We start from the raw sequence: 18718 nt of genomic DNA on the forward strand, positions 1-18718 counted from the left end.
GGATTCCAAGAACCCTTCCTCCATAGTGTGTTCTCTACCTTCTCCCAGTTACTCAATCAAACATCTACCTAGGTGTTGTTATGAAGGGATTTTTGCAGCTGTAATTAAGGTCCCAAATCAGTTGACTTTAAGAATGGGAGATTATCCCAGGTAAGCCTGACCTACTCACATGAGCCTTGAACTATTCCTGAGGAGAGAGATTCAAATCATGAATGATGGTTGTACAACCATCACCATTATATAATTCTAGAACATTTCCATCACCTCGACAAGACTCCATACCCATTAGCAGTCACTCCCCATTCTTCCTGCCTCCTAGACCCTGGCAACCACTAATCTTTCTGTCTCTGGATTTCCCTGTTCTGGACATTTCATATAAATGGAATAATAATAAGACAATATGCAGCATTTTGTGTCTGGCTTCTTTCACTTACCATGATTTCTTTAAGATTCATTCATGTTGTAGTATGTACCAGTACTTCATTCTTTTTTATGAATTTAGGTTGTATCTTTTTTATGAATTTAGATTGTATTCCACTATTGTGATTACAAATCCATGTATATGTACAAGTTTTTCTGTGAATATATATACCTAAGAGTCAAATTGCTGGATCTTAATGTAACTAACTCTGTGGTTAACTTTTTGAGAATTGACAAGCTGTTTTCCAAATTATAATGTGGTGGTACCATTATGCATTCTCACTTTTGTGGCTTTTTAGATTCTACGTCTTCATCTGTAAAAACAAAGGGTAAACTTGAGGTTTTGCAGGGAGGGAAATGTGGGAGAGAAAGGTAGAATGAAATGTTACACCAAAACACTTTTTTCCTATCTAATACTAAATATTACATGTCACATGTAACATTTTTTTCCTAGAAATTTTAGGAAAACAGAGAAGAATAAACAGTAAGAAATCAAAAGTCAGTGAGAACTTTACCAGTTTTTTTTATCTTGATGATTTGAAATTGTTTTTTTGTTTTTATAGAAAAGCTTGCAGAGGCTCAGCGCAGGTTTGCTACACTTCAGAATGAGCTTCAGTCATCACTGGATGCACAGAAAGAGAGCACTGGCGTTACTACACTGCGACAGCGCAGGAAGCCAGTCTTCCATTTGTCCCATGAGGAACGTGTCCAACATAGGAATATTAAAGACCTTAAACTGGCCTTCAGCGAGTTCTACCTCAGTCTTATCCTGCTGCAGAACTATCAGGTACTTAGAGTCTTATCCTGGAGAATGGAACCTTCAAATAATTGAGAAGTTTGGAATTAACCTTGAACGATACTAATGGGCCAATCTAAAAAGGGAAATCTTTAGCATGTCATTATTTTTTAGGTTCTTAATGTGATGTCAGATGTTCTTACTGGCTAAAAACCACATATCAAAGGTAGCAAAATGGTGTTAGTAAGACTTCTATTTTTGAAGATCAGTTTTCTAAAGCCTTTCGTACAGTATGCACGAGTAACCCTTGATTCATGGTTTACTTCCTATTTTTAGAGGCATCTCTAGTAGTACGTAGAAATAAGAAATTATAAATGTCCATCTAGCCACTGCTGGCTATGTAAGACCTTTACATTCCTCCAAGCCTATAACAAAATTTCCACAAAGCCAATTAGACAGTTAATTTTCCTGAAACTAACACTAATAATATAAAAGATACTAACTTTACAGCTTTGCCACTGAGAATCCTTCCATTGTATTATCCACATACTATAATATAACTATTAAAATCTGTATGGAATTACTGGATCACTCTATTGTATACCTGAGACTAATATAACACTGTATATTAACTACATTAGAATGAAAATAAAAATTTTTAAAAAGTAAAAAAAATGTCTTCTGAAAGAAATTAGATCACAACAAGCAAGTATAGAGACTGGATATCTAGGCTAATGTGATGTGTCACTTAACATTTTTAAAATCCAATCTGAAAAGCTGAATTACCATGTACATTAAATTATGGAAATAGAAGGCATTTCTAATTCATTTCTAATCCTTTACATATTTGTTTACATATTTGAATCTACAATGAATTTATTGAAAAACAGATTATTTGTTCAGTAATAAACTTTAAATAGAAGCATCTGATCTTTAAAGAGACCTTATGTACTATTCTTTTTCCATTTTATTATTGTGATTAGTACTGCTAATCAGTGGTTATATAAAACATTAAAAATAAAAGTTTATACAATGAAAGTATTCTAAGGGTAAATATTGGAGTTTTAAAATAAAAAGTCATTATAGTCTTACATCTGCAGTAATCTAAGTTGTTAATGCATGTACTTATTTCCCTCTCTTTCTCTGTCATAATTCTACCTTTTTTGGTAATTTAATATATTATCATTCAAAGAAGAACCCTGTTGGAAAATGATTTTAGAAGAATAGTAAAGTATACAATGGGAAATTCCTTTCCTTTGAAATTTATCTGTAGCTTTACAATTTATATTTAAAAAGAAGTAAAAATACATTTCTTCTTTCTTATAATGCTATAAAACATTAACATTTCATATTTCATTGATTATGCTTGTGTGTTTCAGAGAAATACCCTTGTTAATTTTTTTTTATTAACTTTCCCAGAAGCTTTTGCTTGGGGTCACTATAACAAGCTCCCTGGGAAAACAAAAATAATTGTTAATTATAAAGGTTCTGTTCTATTCTCTATTCTTTAAGGCTGGCTGTTTCGTACGATTATGTATTGAGAGTGAGGAGAATGGAAAATTAATTGAAAGCAGTTTCTAAATCACAGTGTATGCACCCCTAGGAGAATTTAATATGATTTCTTAAATTATGAGACAGAAATGATAAACAAACAAATTAGCAAGCAAGCAAAGTCTAATTTGGAATAAATGCTCAATTTGTTTACTGATAGGGATATGTGATCAATAAATTTGGGAGATCTCTGGTTTAAAGAACTATACAAATCTACAGTTTCTTGCTTTTTTGCATGTATCAAAGAATAACAATTTGAGAATGTAGAAAAGTATAGTATTTTGATATCGTAGAAATGGAGGAAGAGTGCAAGCTCCTATCCATTATCAGCCAAACCCTGTATGTATGATAAGTGTTACTCTTTTTGCACTCCCATCTCCAAACTGAGAATGGATGGAAGCAAAATGAAATTAAAAGAAACAGATGATCTTCCATTTTCTGTGCTGGTTCATACATGCTTGCATAGTAGGGGGGAAATACATAGCAATACCAGTCCTTCAAAAAACAAAGAACTATAAATATATTTAGTGTATGATAAATCCAAAATATTTTTGATTGTATCCTTTTGATCATGAAGCAAAATAATATAAATTAACCTTTTTGAAAATAATTGAAAGATTTTTCCATAAGAAAATGGAAATAAAAATGTTTTGATTTTAAGACTTCCATTAATTTACTTGAAATAGAAATCATAGGGTTCATAATTTAGGGTTTCTTTTATTACTGATGGCATACTACCTTAAATAAATAGATGGAATAAGAAAGAAGATTTTTTTTTTTTTTGGAGAGAGAGAATGTGGTGGGGAAGGGCAGTAGGAGAAGGAGAGAGAAAGTCTCAAGCAGACTCCTCACTGGGCCTGGAGCCTGATGTGGGGCTCGATCTCACTACCCTGAGATCAATACCTGAGCTGAAACCAAGAATCAGTTGCTTAACCAACTGACCCAAGGAAGAAGAGTGTTATCCTTTTGGTAGTAAATGCTTATATGAAAGCATTGCCATTTCCCAGTATGCAGTCATCAGTCAGCTCATCAATGCATCGTGCTTATTATTTTTCTTCATTTATGGTGGTGGAAATTATAGTAGTTTTTCTCATTTCTTTCTGTAGAATCTGAATTTTACAGGGTTTCGAAAAATCCTCAAGAAGCATGACAAAATCCTGGAAACTTCTCGTGGAGCAGATTGGCGAGTGGCTCATGTTGAAGTGGCCCCATTTTATACGTGCAAGAAAATCAACCAGCTCATCTCTGAAACTGAGGTATAGTAATCTCACTTATGTACTACCTATTTTCAATAGCATTAATGTCTTATTTTTAATGAAATAATTCTTCATCTGTAGTCTCCTTTTGTAATTTGTTGCTAGCTTTGAATACAATGTTCTTTACTCATGGGTTTTGTCTTTTGCTTTGTCAGTATACATTCACCAAGAAGTTATCAGAATACCATCTATATAAATGGTTCAGAATTATTTATGTATTAGTCAAGATTAGTATAACCTGTGTCAAAATTGAATGTGTCTTTCTAGGCTGTAGTGACTAATGAACTTGAAGATGGTGACCGACAAAAAGCTATGAAGCGTTTACGTGTCCCTCCTTTGGGAGCTGCTCAGGTTAGTATTTCTTTCAGTTGTTTGGTTTTGCCTATTTAATCAACACAATCTGTTTAGTTGATAAAACATACTAGTTTCATTACTTTCAAAAATATGTCAGGGGCGCCTGGGTGGTTTGTTTAGTTAAGCGTCCAGCTCATGATTTTGACTTAGATCATGATCTCAGGGTTGTGAGTTTGAGCCCCATATCCCGCTTTGTTCGGGTGTGGAGTGTGCTTAAGATTCTCTCTCTCCCTCTCTCTTTGCCTTCCAACCCTGCTCTCTCTCCTTAAAAAAAAATAAAAAGAAAAGAAACAGCCAAATTTTAAAAGTAGTTATTACTATTGTTATTTTGTTTTTAAAAAATTCCATGCCAGGTCTTACTTCATGATGAATTGTAGTGTCTTCCCACCTTTCTCTTCTTACGCTATATTCCTTCTCTTGTGACATGCTAACTTCTTGGCCTCCCCAAATTATAAAGATGAGATACTTATTTCATGTTATAGTCACCAAATGATTGTGATTAGGTATTTAATGATATGGGGTGGGAAGATTCAAGTATGCTGGGCTACTACAAAACTTCATCCAAAATGCCACAGTTACATCAAAAAAAAAAAAAAAAAAAAAAACCACTATTAAGTGACATCTACACAGTAATTATACTAGAAACATTAAGGCAACATATTCTGTTTCATAAAATAAGTCTCAGTAAACTTAAAAGGATTTAAATCATAGAATAAATTCTCTGAGCACAGTGGAATGGAAATCAATAACAAAAAGAGCTTCCTTATCCTAATAAAAGGCATGTATGAAAAAACCTATAACTAATATCATACTTAATAGTGAAACTCTGAATACCTTCTCCCTAACTAGGGACAAAAAAAGGATATTCATTCTAACCACTTTTATTCAACATTGTACCACAGATTCTAGCCAGTGCATTAGGGTAGGAAAAAGAAATAAAAGGCATTCAGGTTAGAAACAAAGAACTAAAACTCTGGTGGAGGTTTTGCTGATGATATGCTAACTTATATAGAAAAATCCAGTGAATTATTAGAATAGCTGCTAGAACTAATAAGTGAGTTTAACATGGTTGCAGACTGTAAGGCCATAAATAAAGTAAACTGCATTTCTATGTGCCATTCAGAACAATTTTAAAAAAAAACGGGTGTCTAGGTGGCTCAGGTCATGATTCTGGAGTCCCAGGATTGAGTCCCACATCAGGCTCCCTGCTCAGCAGGTAGTCTGCTTCTCCCTCTGCGCTTTACCCTGCTTGTGCTCTGTATTGCTCTTTCTCTCTCTCTCTCAAATAAATAAAAAAAATATTTAAAAAAATATTTTTTAATTTCTTTTTTTTTTTTAAGGATTTTATTTATTTACTTTGACAGAGAGAGATCACAAGCAGGGGGAGCATCAGAGGAAGGGAGAGAAGCAGGCTTCCTGCTGACCAGGGAGCCTGGTGCAGGACTCAATCCCAGAACCCTGGGATCATGACCTGAGCCAAAGGCAGACACCTAATCAACTGAGCCACTCAGGCACCCCAGAATAAAACATTTTTAAATGCTATTCATAATTGAAATATGTAGGGATAGATCTGACAAAAGATATATAAGATCTTTACATTGAAAACTATAAAATATTGCTGAGAGAAATTAAGAGACAGATGCATGAGAGATATATCATATTCATGGGTTAGAAAACCCAGTACTTCAAAGTTATCATTTCTTCCTAAATTGATCCATAGATAGAATACAGTCCAGCTCAAAATCTCAACAGGGCTTTATATTTATTATACATGTTTATAACTGGTTAGCAAATTTTAAAATTTATATAGAGTTAAAAAGGACCAAGAAAAAACAAAAAAACTTTGCAACAACTTAGTTGAAAGATTGACACTACCTTGTATCAAACTCACTAAAACTACAGTAATCAAGACAGTGTGGTATTAATGTCAAGAAAAGTAATAGATGAGTGAAACAGAATAAAAAGTCCAAAAGTAGACCAATAAATACATGGTCAATTAATTTAATGTAAAGACAGTTCAGGGAAAAAGATAGTCTTTTCAACAAATGGTGCTAGAGCAATTGACTTCCATGTGCAAAGAAAAGAAAACAACTTCCACACATCTTTCACATCATACACAAAATTAATTTCAGGTATACCATAGACTTAAGTGAAAACCTAAAAGTACACATTTTTGAAGAAAATACAGGAAAAAGTCCATTATGAAGACTGGTTTATGCAAAGATTTCTAAGAAATAAAACCAAAAACTCCTCATCAAAATTTAGAACTTCTGCTCTTCAGAAGACAATATTAAGAGGGTGAAAAGAAAAGCAACAGACTAGGAAAGAAATAGAACAGATAAAATATATAAATATAAGAACTTCAGTACTCAAAAATAAGAAAACAACCAGCTTAAAAGTGGGCAAGAGATCTAAACAATCAAAGAGGTTGTGTAGCAAGTAAACATGTGAATAGATGTTCAGTATCATTAGTCATAGGGAAATGCAAATTAAAACCACAGTGAGGTAACGTATACCTATTAGAATGACTAAAAACATAGACACTAAATGTTGGAGGAGCAAAGCTCTGATATCTCATATGCTGCTAGTGGAAAGTAAAATCATACAACCATATTGGAAAACAATTTAGCAGTTTCTTATAAATTAAACCTTCACCTACCATATGATCTGGCCATTATACTTATAGGTATTAAGCCAAGACAAATGCAAGCATGTTTTCATATAAAGATGTGTACACAGGGGGCACCTGGCTGGCTCAGGCAGTAGAGCATTCAATTCTTGTTCTCAGGGTCATGAGTTTGAGCCCCATGTTGGACATAGAGCTTTCTTTAAAATAGATAAATTGATAAAGTCCTTTAAAAAAATCTTTCACGAAATGTTTTAAAGCAGCTTTATTCATAATAGCCTAAACCTGGAAACAGATCATATCTATCAATAAGTGAATGGGCAAACAGTAATGGTATATCCATACAATGGCATAATACTCAGCAATAAAAAGGAATAAACATTGATACATGGGGGGCGCCTGGGTGGCTCAGTGGATTAAGCCTCTGCCTTCAGCTCAGGTCATGATCTCAGGGTCCTGGGATCAAGCCCTGCATTGGGCTTTCTGCTCAGCAGGGAGCCTGCTTTCCCTCCCTCTCTGCCTGCCTCTCTGCCTACTTGTGATCTCTGTCTGTCAAATAAATAAATAAAATCTTTAAAAAACAAAAACAAAAACATTGATGTATGGAAGAATATGGGTGCATCTTAAAATAATTACACTGAGGGAAAGAAACCAGACCAAAAGAGTATATACTATATGATGCTGTTTACTTAAAACTCTGAAAAATGCAAACTCTATAATGACAGCAGATCCATGGTTTTCTGGGAGGTGGAATAGGGAGTGGTGAGCAGAAAAGTGTTACAGAAGGGCATAAGGAATCTCTTGTGAGGGGCAATAGATAAGTTCATTCTCTTGATTATGATAATAATATCCTAAGTGTTTAACATATATCAAAACATCAAATTCTATGCTCTAAATATGTGCAGTTTAGTGTGAGTTATACTTAGTAAAACTATTAAAAATAAGAAAATCTTGAAAAATTAAAGTATTTCTAAATGCAAAAAGAACTGGTGAAGCTTAGAAAACATGGAAATGGTTATCCTTGGTGAGGAGGAAAGGTTTATGGATCTGGAAAGGGTAGGGACTTCAAAGGTAATAGAAATGTTCTGTTTCTGATGATGGGTGATAGGTATAGAAACACTTTATTATTCAGTTCCTAATAGTTCAAATACATTATATGTATTCTTTTATATATGATAAATTACACAATTTTTTAAACTAGAAAAAAATTTTTTGAAAATGCAAATGACTTTCTTCCCTCTGGATGCATTCAATCTTTAACAATTCAGATACCTGTTACTGGATAATTTGTAGGTCAGAGAGAATCTCAATGCTTTTTTTCATTTAAAGGTTTTTGGAAAACATTTAAACTATCTTAAATGTAGCATTTAAGATATTACACCTTTAACAACAATAGAAGTTCTTTATAATATTCATAGCAAATATTTAATCCCACAATATTTTCTCTCTGTTTCTCATACCTTTATGTTTAAAATATCAGAACACTTTCTTTTATATTAGAAAACATTTTACTTCCTTTTATCATTTTCTAAATATAAAGCTACCATAAAGTAGAGAAAAATATTTTTTGAACCTACATGCTCTGGAGATTCTGATATTCCAGTTCTCTGGAGAATGTCTATTGTATCTCAGAAATTCACTTTAGGGACACCTGGGTGGCTCAGTCGATTAAGTGTCTGCCTTCAGCTTAGGTCATAATCCCAGGGCCCTGGGATTGAGCCCCATGTCGGGCTTTCTGCTCAGCGAGGAGCCTACTTCTACCTCTCTCTGCCTGCTGCACCCCCTTGCTTGTGCTCTCTCTCAAATAAAAAAATGAAATCTTTAAAAAAATTCACTTTGTTACCCCAGTGTTAATAGTGTAAGTAATATAGAAAACAAGTGTTCTTAATTTTGCCATTGTCTCAATACCAAATATGTGAATTCCGAGTAATAGTGACCTACAAAATTTAAAGAGATATATCTTGTGAAAATGAAATTGCACTTAGATTTCTCCTACAAGAAAAACTCAGTATATATATAATTCAGTGTTTAAGATTAAATTCGTGGTTACTTAGTAACTCAGATTTTTGTAAAGGAATTCAAATAACTATATTACAAGAGAATTAAGGATGTTTTTCTGGTTCTGATTTATACTTAAAATATTTTTGTTTTCATGGTAGAGCTTTGGGACTCATACTACTAATTTATGACAGCATATACTAAATGTATGCAGTGTTTTGCCCTTTGAACAGCATGCTGTTTTTCTGTCCACAGCCCGCACCAGCATGGACTACTTTTAGAGTTGGCCTATTTTGTGGAATATTCATTGTACTGAATATTACCCTTGTGCTTGCCGGTAAGTTGTTTAAATTTTGAATTAAATTATCCTTAGGAATATGCCTATGTTATATTCTATTCCTCTGTCAAAACTACCACCAAACTAACAGAGCTGCTACTGAAAGAGAAATTTGCCAGGGCTAAATTTTGGTTGTTATATATGATTCGAAGGGATGGGGTGGTGTTTGGTCATTTGTTTGGTTTGTTTTTACTTTTGGGTATAGTTATCCTTTAAAACATTGCTAGATTATGACTTTTATTCTCCATCATTTTCTTGTTTTTATGTTCAATTTCCTTATACTTGTTCAAAGTTCAGTTATCAGGAATCTCAGCTTCCTTGATCACAGTTGAGAGTAAATAAGGATGCAAAATTCACGTACTAAAGTTCATTCACTTTGCTTATTGGAGTCTCTCTCACGTCATTTCCAGATTGTATTTGCAATTACTTTAAATATAATTTTAAGAAACGTGGTTGTGTAATTTCCTATTCTAAAGAAGTTAAGAATTAGAAAGAGGTTGGAGGAATTGCTGGAAGCAGGGGAACTCCCAGCATCAAGAAATGATATAACAGCAAGAGAGACATTATCTTACTAAACTTCCCAACAGAATTTGACATACTCCTCAGCAGCATTTGACAGTGTGGGTCATTCCTTCTTAAAACCCTTTCTTTACTTGGTTTTCCTGGGAAACCGTACTCTACTGGTAGTTCTTTCCAATCTGCTTTGCTAACTATTCTTTTCTTTGTGACATCTAATTGTTGGGCAGTATGGCTGGGCTGAATCCTCAAATCTCTTTCTCTGTCAACTTTCGTTTCCTACCTAGGCAATCTTATTCAAGCCTATTGCTTTAAACGTTGTCTGTATGCTAATGACTCTCAAGTATGTCTGCTCTCTCCTCTGAATGATAATCTAATTGACTATTTGGATTTGTAGTAGGCATTTCAAACTTAGGAGGACAAATTTTTTTTTTAGCCCCAAATACTCTTCCTTTTCCATAAATCATCACTTTTAGTCAGGTTATCAGGCCACAAACCTGTAGCCTCTCTTTTCTCTCATACCTTATCTCCAGTTCCTCAGCAGATCCTTTTGCTTTCTCTTTAAAATGTGGTTTGTTTGTTTTTGGCTCTGCATTCAGCATGAGATCTGCTTGAGATTCCCTCTCCCTCTGCCCTTCCCCCTGCTCATGTGCATTCTCTCTGTAAAACAAAATAAAATCTTTTTTTAAAAATTAAAATGTTTTTTTTAAGTATAGCTGACACACAATGTTACATTGATTTCAAGTGTACAACATAGTGATTCAACAACTCTGCATTATGGTATGTTTGTGACAAATGTAGGTACCATCTGTCACCATACAACACTATTAAAATGCGATTGTCTATATTCCCTTTATGGTACCTTTCACCCCATGACTTATCCCTTCCATAATTAGAAGCCTATATCTTCCACTCTCCTTCACCCATTTTCAATCTGACCACCTCAACCAGTGCCATCCTTGTGTAAGCAACCGTTTTTTGCTTGGTATACTGCAGTAGCCTTCTGAACTTGTCTCACTAGGCCACTCTTGCCTCCTTTTAGCCACCAACGTCTTTTTTTTTTTTTTTTTTTTAAACCTAAGTTAGATCGTATCACTGCCCTCCTCAATATCTCTTTATGGCTTCTCTTACAATCAAGTTGAAACTTCTTACTATGGCCTAGAAGACCCTATAGAGTCTTGCCGTATGGGTCTTTCTGACTTTATATCCTGTAATACTCTCCATACTCAGTTTCACTCTGTTTCCAAGTACATTTGTGGTGGTACTATTCCTTGAACTCACCAAGCTCATCCCATAAATGATCCCTTGCAGTTGCCTAAACGTTTCTAACATGGTGCTACACATATAGTAGATGTTTAAGAAAAAACTTATTGAACTTGCTTTTCCTCATTAACATTCTTCTTAAGATTGTCAATTATAAATTATAACCCAAGTTGTAATGACTCTTAGCGAGCGTATGAACTTAACCTGTTGACAGTGTATTTTCATTTGTGTTTTTAGAATTCTCCCTCCTACCAATTACTAAAAATTATATCTAATAATTATGGCCTACTGTAAGCTCCTGATTTAATATTGGTATAATTTATGATCATATTTTAATTTAGTTCTATTTCTTTAAATGAATGCAGCCTATTTATATAGACTACATAGAAATATTGCAATAAAAAGCCCAGTCCTCGATTTTCAAGCCAGCTGTTAGGAAAGGAACACTGACTTGTCTTAAAAAACCCTTGCCTGGGTTTCAGTCTCAGATCCACTGTTTGTTAATTGTTTTGGCTTTAAGGATATCATTTAACTTCTCTGAAATAATTTCCTTATTAGGTGAGCTTACTACCTTAAATTTACAGGGTTGTTTTAGAATTCATTCATTCAACAGGTAAATTTTATGTATTTCACGATTATGCTTGATATTATGAGTCTTAGATAAGAGAATCCCTTTTCTTATGAAACTTATTATGTCAGAGAGATTAAAACAGTAATAATACACTACAAGACAGAAAATCTTAAATGTTCTAAGCAGGTCAAAGGAACAAAGTGATTACTTTAAATGAAAGCATCAAGGAAGACTTTATGGAGGAAATGGCATTTTTGCTGGACACTGACGGAGGGACAGGCATTCTAAGAGGAAACAGATATGCAGAGATTTAGTTGGTAGGGGATGAGGGTGGGGCATAGGAGTAGGGAGTGGGTTACGAAGGGGAGAAAGGATAAATCACCTAGTGTGAAGGAGAGTATTAGATAATAAGAGTGGAAGATACTTAAGATCACTTCATGGAGATCAACTAAGAAGTATAAGTAATACATAGGTTGCCTGGGTGTCTTAGTCGATTAAGGATCTGACTCTTGATTTTGGCACAAGTTGTGATCTCAGGGTCTTGGGATTGAACCCCATGTCACCTGTTGGGCTCTGTGCTCAGCAGGGAGTCCACTAGAAGTTCTCTCTGCATGTCCCTCTCCCTCCGCTCCTCCCTCCAGTCACATGCACACATGTGCGTACACTGTCTCCCTGTCTCTCAAATAAACAAATCTTTTAAAAAAAAAAAGGTACAAAACATGTTTATAGTTGTAAAGTACCACGTCAGTATAAATTATAAGGTGTATGTGATGGGAGTTGTTCTTTCTAAGAAAAACCTCAATCATTTGTGTGTGAAGTTTTTTTATTTTCAAGATGAGTATGGTTATAATTATCATCATTATCAAATAATAAGAAAAAAATAAACTTCATTCTTTTTATGTGAGTGCATTGAAAAGCTTTTTTAAATTCAGGGACAAATTAAGGTTTTGTTTTCTTTTGTAAATACAGACTTCTGTGAGACACTCTAATTTTTTGTTTATAACTTATGTGGTTTATGCATTTAGGGTGGTGCATTATGTTCTCTCACCTCAGAACTCTTCTTTGTTTGATCTTTGTGTTGGGCCAAGAGGAGGAGGCAGAGCAAATATAAAGCCAGCTGTCTATCCTTATTTATCTCCCAGCGGGTACTAAAAGATAACAGTGTTGAGAGATGAGAGAGAAACACAGCAGTAGTAATGCATGTACAAGCACGATTCTTTTTTTCATTCACATCAAAAAATAATGTGCATAATTGCTGTAGTTTCTCAAGGGGATATGACCTGATATTTAATAATTTGTCTGAAATTCACATACTTCAGATAGTTTGATAAAGATGAAAAGTTACCTGATTAGATTTTTTAAAACTTCTTCTCTTATAGATTTCTAGTAATCTTTATTTAATTTGATACAATAACAGTATACCATATTTCATTTTTTGGTTTGATAAAGATATGAGTTTGGCTATTTAAAACACATATAACTGTGTGAAATAGCAAGCACTCATACCCTAATAGTAAGAGTAGTGATTGTTTCGATCTCTTTGGAGGATAATTTGACAGTATATGTAAAATTTTAAATGCAGTCACTTTGGTCTAGCAATTTTATTCCTAGAAATTTATCTTAAAACGTATGTGGGTATAAGGATATACATGAGATGAATGTATTCACTGCCATTTCATTTATAGTTGCAAAATCCTAGAAACCACTCAAATGTCCATCAGTTAGGAATTGTTTAAAAAACTAAATGATATTACCTCTGTACAATGAAATGTCATGAAGGTATTAAAGTGAATGAATGAAAATGGGTATAGCACTTTGGAGAACTGTTCGGCAGTCTCTACCAAAACTGAACATATACTATACTAGGTTGTTTCCATCCCCCAGTTAATGTGTATTGTGCTGCTGTGAACACGCATATTCGTGGATTTGTTTGGGTACCTGGTTTCAGTTCTTTTGGATATATGTCTAGGAGTGGAGTCATTCAGTTATGTGCTAATCTATGTTTAATCTTCTCAGGTGCCACCACGTTGTCTTCCATAGAGGCTACACCATTTTTCCTTTTCACCAGCAATTTATGAGGGTTCCATGTTCTTTACACACTTACCAACTTAATCATTTTTCTTTTTATTTATTTAGTTAGTTAGTTATAGCCATCCTAGTGGGTGTGAAGTGATATCTTGTTAATGTTTTGATTTGCATTTCCCTGATGACTAATGGTATTGAGCATCATTTCATATGCTCAGTGCTCAAACTTGTTGGCTATTTGTTTATTTTCTTAGGAAAAATGTCTGTCTAAGTCCTTTGCTCATTTTTTAATTGAGTTGTCTTCTTGTTAAGTTACAAGATTTCTTTATATATCCTGGGTAATAGACCCTTACCAAGATACAAGATTTGCAAATATTTTCTCCCATTGTATAGACTGTTTTTCACTTTCTTCATTATATCCTTTGATGCACAAAAGTTTTTAATTTTGATAAAGCCTGATTTATCTATATTTTTCTTTCTTTGAACTAATTTTTGTACATGATGAGAGATAGGGGTTCAACTTCATTCTTTTTTTTTTTATTTTATTTATTTATTTGACAGACAGAGATCACAAGTAGGCAGAGAGGCAGGCAGAGAGAGAGAGAAGCAGGCTCCCTGCTGAGCAGAGAGCCCGATGCGGGACTCGATCCCAGGACCCTGAGATCATGACCTGAGCTGAAGGCAGCGGCCCAACCCACTGAGCCACCCAGGCGCCCCTCAACTTCATTCTTTTGCTTATGGATATCTAGTTGTCCCAGCACCATTTGCTGAAGAAAATATTCTTTTCCATTGAATGGTCTTGGCACTCTTGTTGAAAACTAATTTATTCATGAATTCCCAATTCCATTCCATTTGTCTGTATGTCTGTTTTTATGCAAGTACCACACTGTTTTATAGTAAATTTTGAAACCACAAAAGGTGAGTCCTCTAACTTTGATCTTTTTCAAAAATGTTTTGGCTATCCATGGCCTCTAGTAATTTCATATGAAGTTAAGAATCAAGTTTTCCATTTCTGCAAAAAAAGACCATTGTAATTTTGATAGGGATTATAATAAATCTGCAGAACACTTTTGAGCATTGCCATCTTAACAGTATCAAGTCTTGTAAATCCATGAACTTGGAATTCCTTTCGGCAATGTTTTGTAGTTTTTTAACGTACACATCTTACACCTTAAGTAAATTAATTCCTACATGTTTTATTCTTTGGGGTGCTATTGTAATTGGAATTGTTTTCTTAATTTCATTTCAGAGTATTTGTTGCTGATATATACAAAAACAACTAACCTAAATAGTAAGACTTGGTTTCAGGTCAGATCCAGATCTTGGGGTCATGGGATCAAGCCCTGCATTGGGCTCCACTCTCAGCACAGAGTCTGCTTCAGATTTTTTCTCCCTCTGTCTCTCCCTCCACCTCTCTAAAATAAATAATTAAATCTTTTTTAAAAGAAAGATACCCTATCTAATATAGCACCTAATAATACCATTCTTCATTTCCTTTCCTTTTTTTTTTCTTTTAAAACCTTTATCACTATCTGACATTTTACGGAATAGTTTCTGGAAGACAGATATTTTTTCTGTTGTTTATTACTGAAACTCCAGCTCTTTGAATGCTTTTAGGTATAATAGGCATGTAATAAATATTTGCCAAATTAATGAAAAAAAAAAAGAGGCCTCCTCAAGCAAAAGGAAAAAGAAACTGATGTATACTGAATACTTGTCATTGTTTTAGGCATGTAATATATGTTTATCATATTTAATCTTTTTTTAAAGAATAATTTCATCTTTATTGATTTTTTTAAATTTATATTCAATTAATTAATGTTGTATTATTAGTTTCAGAGGTAAAGTTCAGTGATTCATCAGTCTTATATAACACCTGGTGCTCATTACATTATGAGCCTTCCTTAATGCTCATCACCCAGTTACCCTATCCGCCCCCCCCCACCTCCCTCCCTCCAACAACCCTTGTTTTTTTCCTATAATAAAGACCCTCTTATGGTTTATCTCCATCTCTGGCTTTATCTTGTTTTATTTTTCCCTCCCTTCCTGATAATCCTCTATTTTGTTTCTTAAGTTCCACATATGAGTGAGATCGTATGATAATTATCTTTCTCTGATTGACTTATTTCGCTTAGCATAATACCCTCTAGTTGCTTCCACATCATTGCAAATGGCAATATTTCATTTTTTTCCAATGGCTGAGTAGTTTTCAATTGTATATATATACCACATCTTTTTTATCCATTCAGCTGTCAGTGGACATCTAGTCTCTTTCCATAGTTTGGCTATGATGGACACTGCTGCTCTAGACATTGGGAAGCAGGTGCTCCCTCAGATCACTACATTTGAATCTTTAGGATAGATACCTCGTAGTGCAGTTGCTGGGTCATAGCTCTATTTTCAACTTTTTGGAGAACCTCCATACTGTTTTCCAGAGTAGCTGCATGAGCTTGCATTCCCACAAACAGTGCAAGAGGGTTCCCTTTTTCCATACTCTCACCAGCATCTGTCGTTTCCTGACTTGATAATTTTAGCCATTCTGACCAGTGTGAGATGGTATCTCATTGTGTTTTTGATTTGTATTTCCCTGATGCTGAGCAATACTGAACATTTTTTCATGTGTCCATTGGCCGTTTGTGTGTCTTCTTTGGAGACACATGTCTGCTCACGTCTTCTGCCCATTTCTTGATTGGATTATTTGTTCCTTGGGTATTGAGTTTGGTGAGCTCTTTATAGATTTTGGATACTAGCCCTTTATCTGATACATGTCTCATCCTGTCAGTTGTCTTTTGGTTTTGTCGACTATTTCCTTGGCTGTGCAAAAGCTTTTTATCTTGATGAAGTCCCATGAGTTCATTCTTGCCTTTGGAGATGGGTCTAGCAAGAAGTTGCTGAGACCGAGGTTGAAGTGGTTGCTGCCTGTGTTCTCCTCCAGGATTTTGATGGATTCCTGACTCGCATTTAGGTCTTTCATCCATTTTGAGTCTGCCTTTGTGTATAGTGTAAGCAAATGGTCCACTTTCATTCTTCCGTATGTGGCTGTCCAATTTTCCCAACACAGTTTGTTGAAGAGACTGTCCTTTTTCCATTGGATTTTCTTTCCTGCTTTGTCGAGGATTAGTTGAGTGTAAAGTTCAAAGTCTATTTCTGGGTTCTCTATTCTGTTCCATTGATCTGTGTCAGTTTTTGTGCCAGTACCATACTATCTTGATAATCAGAGCTTTGAAGTAGAGTTTGAAGTCTGGAATTGTGATGCCACCAGTTTTGGTTTTCTTTTTCTACATTCCTTTGGGTATTTGGGGTCTTTTCTAGTCCCGTATAAGTTTTAGGATTATTTGTTCCAGCTCTGTGAAAAAAAGTTGGTGGTACTTTGATAGGGATTGCATCGAATACGTGTAGTTTGCTTTAGGTAGCCTAGACATTTTAAGAATGTTTGTTCTTCCAGTCCACGAGCATGGAACGTTTTTCCATTTCTTTGTGTCTTCCTCAATTTCTTCCATGAGTGTTCTGTAGTTTTCTGAGGACAGATCCTTTGCATCTTTGGTTGGGTTTATTCCTAGGTATCTTTTGGTTTTGGGTGCAAGTGTAAATGGGATCGACTCCTTAATTTCTCTTTCTTCTATCGCATTGTTAGTGTACAGAAATGCGGTTAACTGTGCATTGATTTTTATATCCTGCCACTTTGCTGAATTCGTGTATGAGTTCTAGCAATTTTGGGGTGGAGTCTTCTGGGTTTTCCACGTAGAGTATCATGTCATGTGTGAAGAGTGAGCATTTGACTTCTTGCCAATTCGGATGCCTTTTATTTCTTTTTTGTTGTCTGATTGCTGAGGCTAGGGCTTCCAGTGCTATGTGGAACAGCAGTGGTGATAGTGGACATCCTTGCCATGTTCCTGACCTTAGGGGGAAGGCTCTCAGTTTATCCCCATGGAGAATGATATTTGCTGTGTGCTTTCCATAAATGGCTTTTATGATACTGAGATATGTTCCCTCTGTCCCTCCACTGTGAAAAATTTTCATCGAGGAAGGATGCTGTGCTTTGTCAAATGCTTTTCCCATGTGCATTGATAGAATCATATGGTTCTTGTCCTTTTCTTTCATTAGCGTCGTGTATCGCATTGATTGATTTGCGAATGTGGAACTACCCTTGCTGCCCAGGAATAAATCCCACTTCTTTGTGTTGAATAATCCTTTTAAAGTACTCTTGGCTTCATGATGATAATTTTTGCATCCATGTTCATCAAGGATATTGATCTGTAGTTCTCCTTGTTGGTGGGGTCCTTATCTGGTTTTAGGATCAAGGTAATGCTGACCTCATAGAAAGGGTTTGGAATTTTTTCTTCCATTTCTATTTTTTGAAAGAGCTTCAGAGAAACAGGTATTAATTCTTCTTTAAATGTTCAGAAGAATTCCCCTGGGAAGCCATCCAGCCCTGGGCTCTTGTTTGTGGGGAGATTTTTGATTACTGCTTCAATTTTCTTCCTGGTTATGGGTCTGTTCAGGTTTCCTCTTTCTTCCTGGTTCAATTTTGGTAGTTTATACATCTCTAGGAATACATCCATTTCTTCCAGATTGTGTAATCTGTTGGCATATGTATAGTTGCTCATAATATGTTCTTATCATTGTTTATATTTCTTTGGTGTTGGTTGTGATTTCTCGTCTTTCACTTGTGATGCTACTTATTTGGGTCCTTTCCCTTTTCCTTCTTGATAATCTGGCCAGGGTTTATCGATCTTATTGATTCTTTCAGAGAACCAGCTCCTAGTGTTGTTCATCTGTTCTGCTGTTCTTTTGGTTTCTATTTCATTGATTTCTGCTCTAATCTTTATTAATTCTCTTCTCCTGCTTGGCTTAGGCTTTATTTGCTGTTCTTTCTCTAGCTCCTTTAGGTGTAAGGTTAGGTTGTGTATTTGAGACCTTTCCTGTTTCTTGGGAAAGGCTTGTGTCGCTATATACTTCCCTCTTAGGACCGCCTTTGCTGCATCCCAAAGGTTTTGAAAAGTTGTGTTTTCATTTTCATTTGTTTCCATGAAATTTTGAAAATTCTTCTTTTGAAGTTCCTGGT

The 18718-nt window shown here is 34.9% G+C and overlaps 1 protein-coding gene across 2 annotated transcripts in view; it reads left to right on the plus strand.

Annotated features, from left to right (window-relative positions):
* The window catches only part of LOC111150808 (xenotropic and polytropic retrovirus receptor 1), a 241263-nt gene that overhangs the window by 162496 nt on the left and 60049 nt on the right, over positions 1-18718 (plus strand). For both annotated transcript variants that reach the window (XM_022508418.1, XM_022508420.1), the window contains exons 4-7: positions 984-1207; positions 3814-3963; positions 4231-4314; positions 9197-9278. In XM_022508418.1, coding sequence (XP_022364126.1) covers positions 984-1207; positions 3814-3963; positions 4231-4314; positions 9197-9278 — 540 coding nt within the window. The remainder of the gene's footprint in view (positions 1-983; positions 1208-3813; positions 3964-4230; positions 4315-9196; positions 9279-18718) is intronic.

The sequence above is a fragment of the Enhydra lutris genome, unplaced genomic scaffold, assembly GCF_002288905.1.
Source record: "Enhydra lutris kenyoni isolate GAN:26980312 unplaced genomic scaffold, ASM228890v2 scaffoldscaffold24, whole genome shotgun sequence".
Classification (NCBI taxonomy): Eukaryota; Metazoa; Chordata; class Mammalia; order Carnivora; family Mustelidae; genus Enhydra; species Enhydra lutris.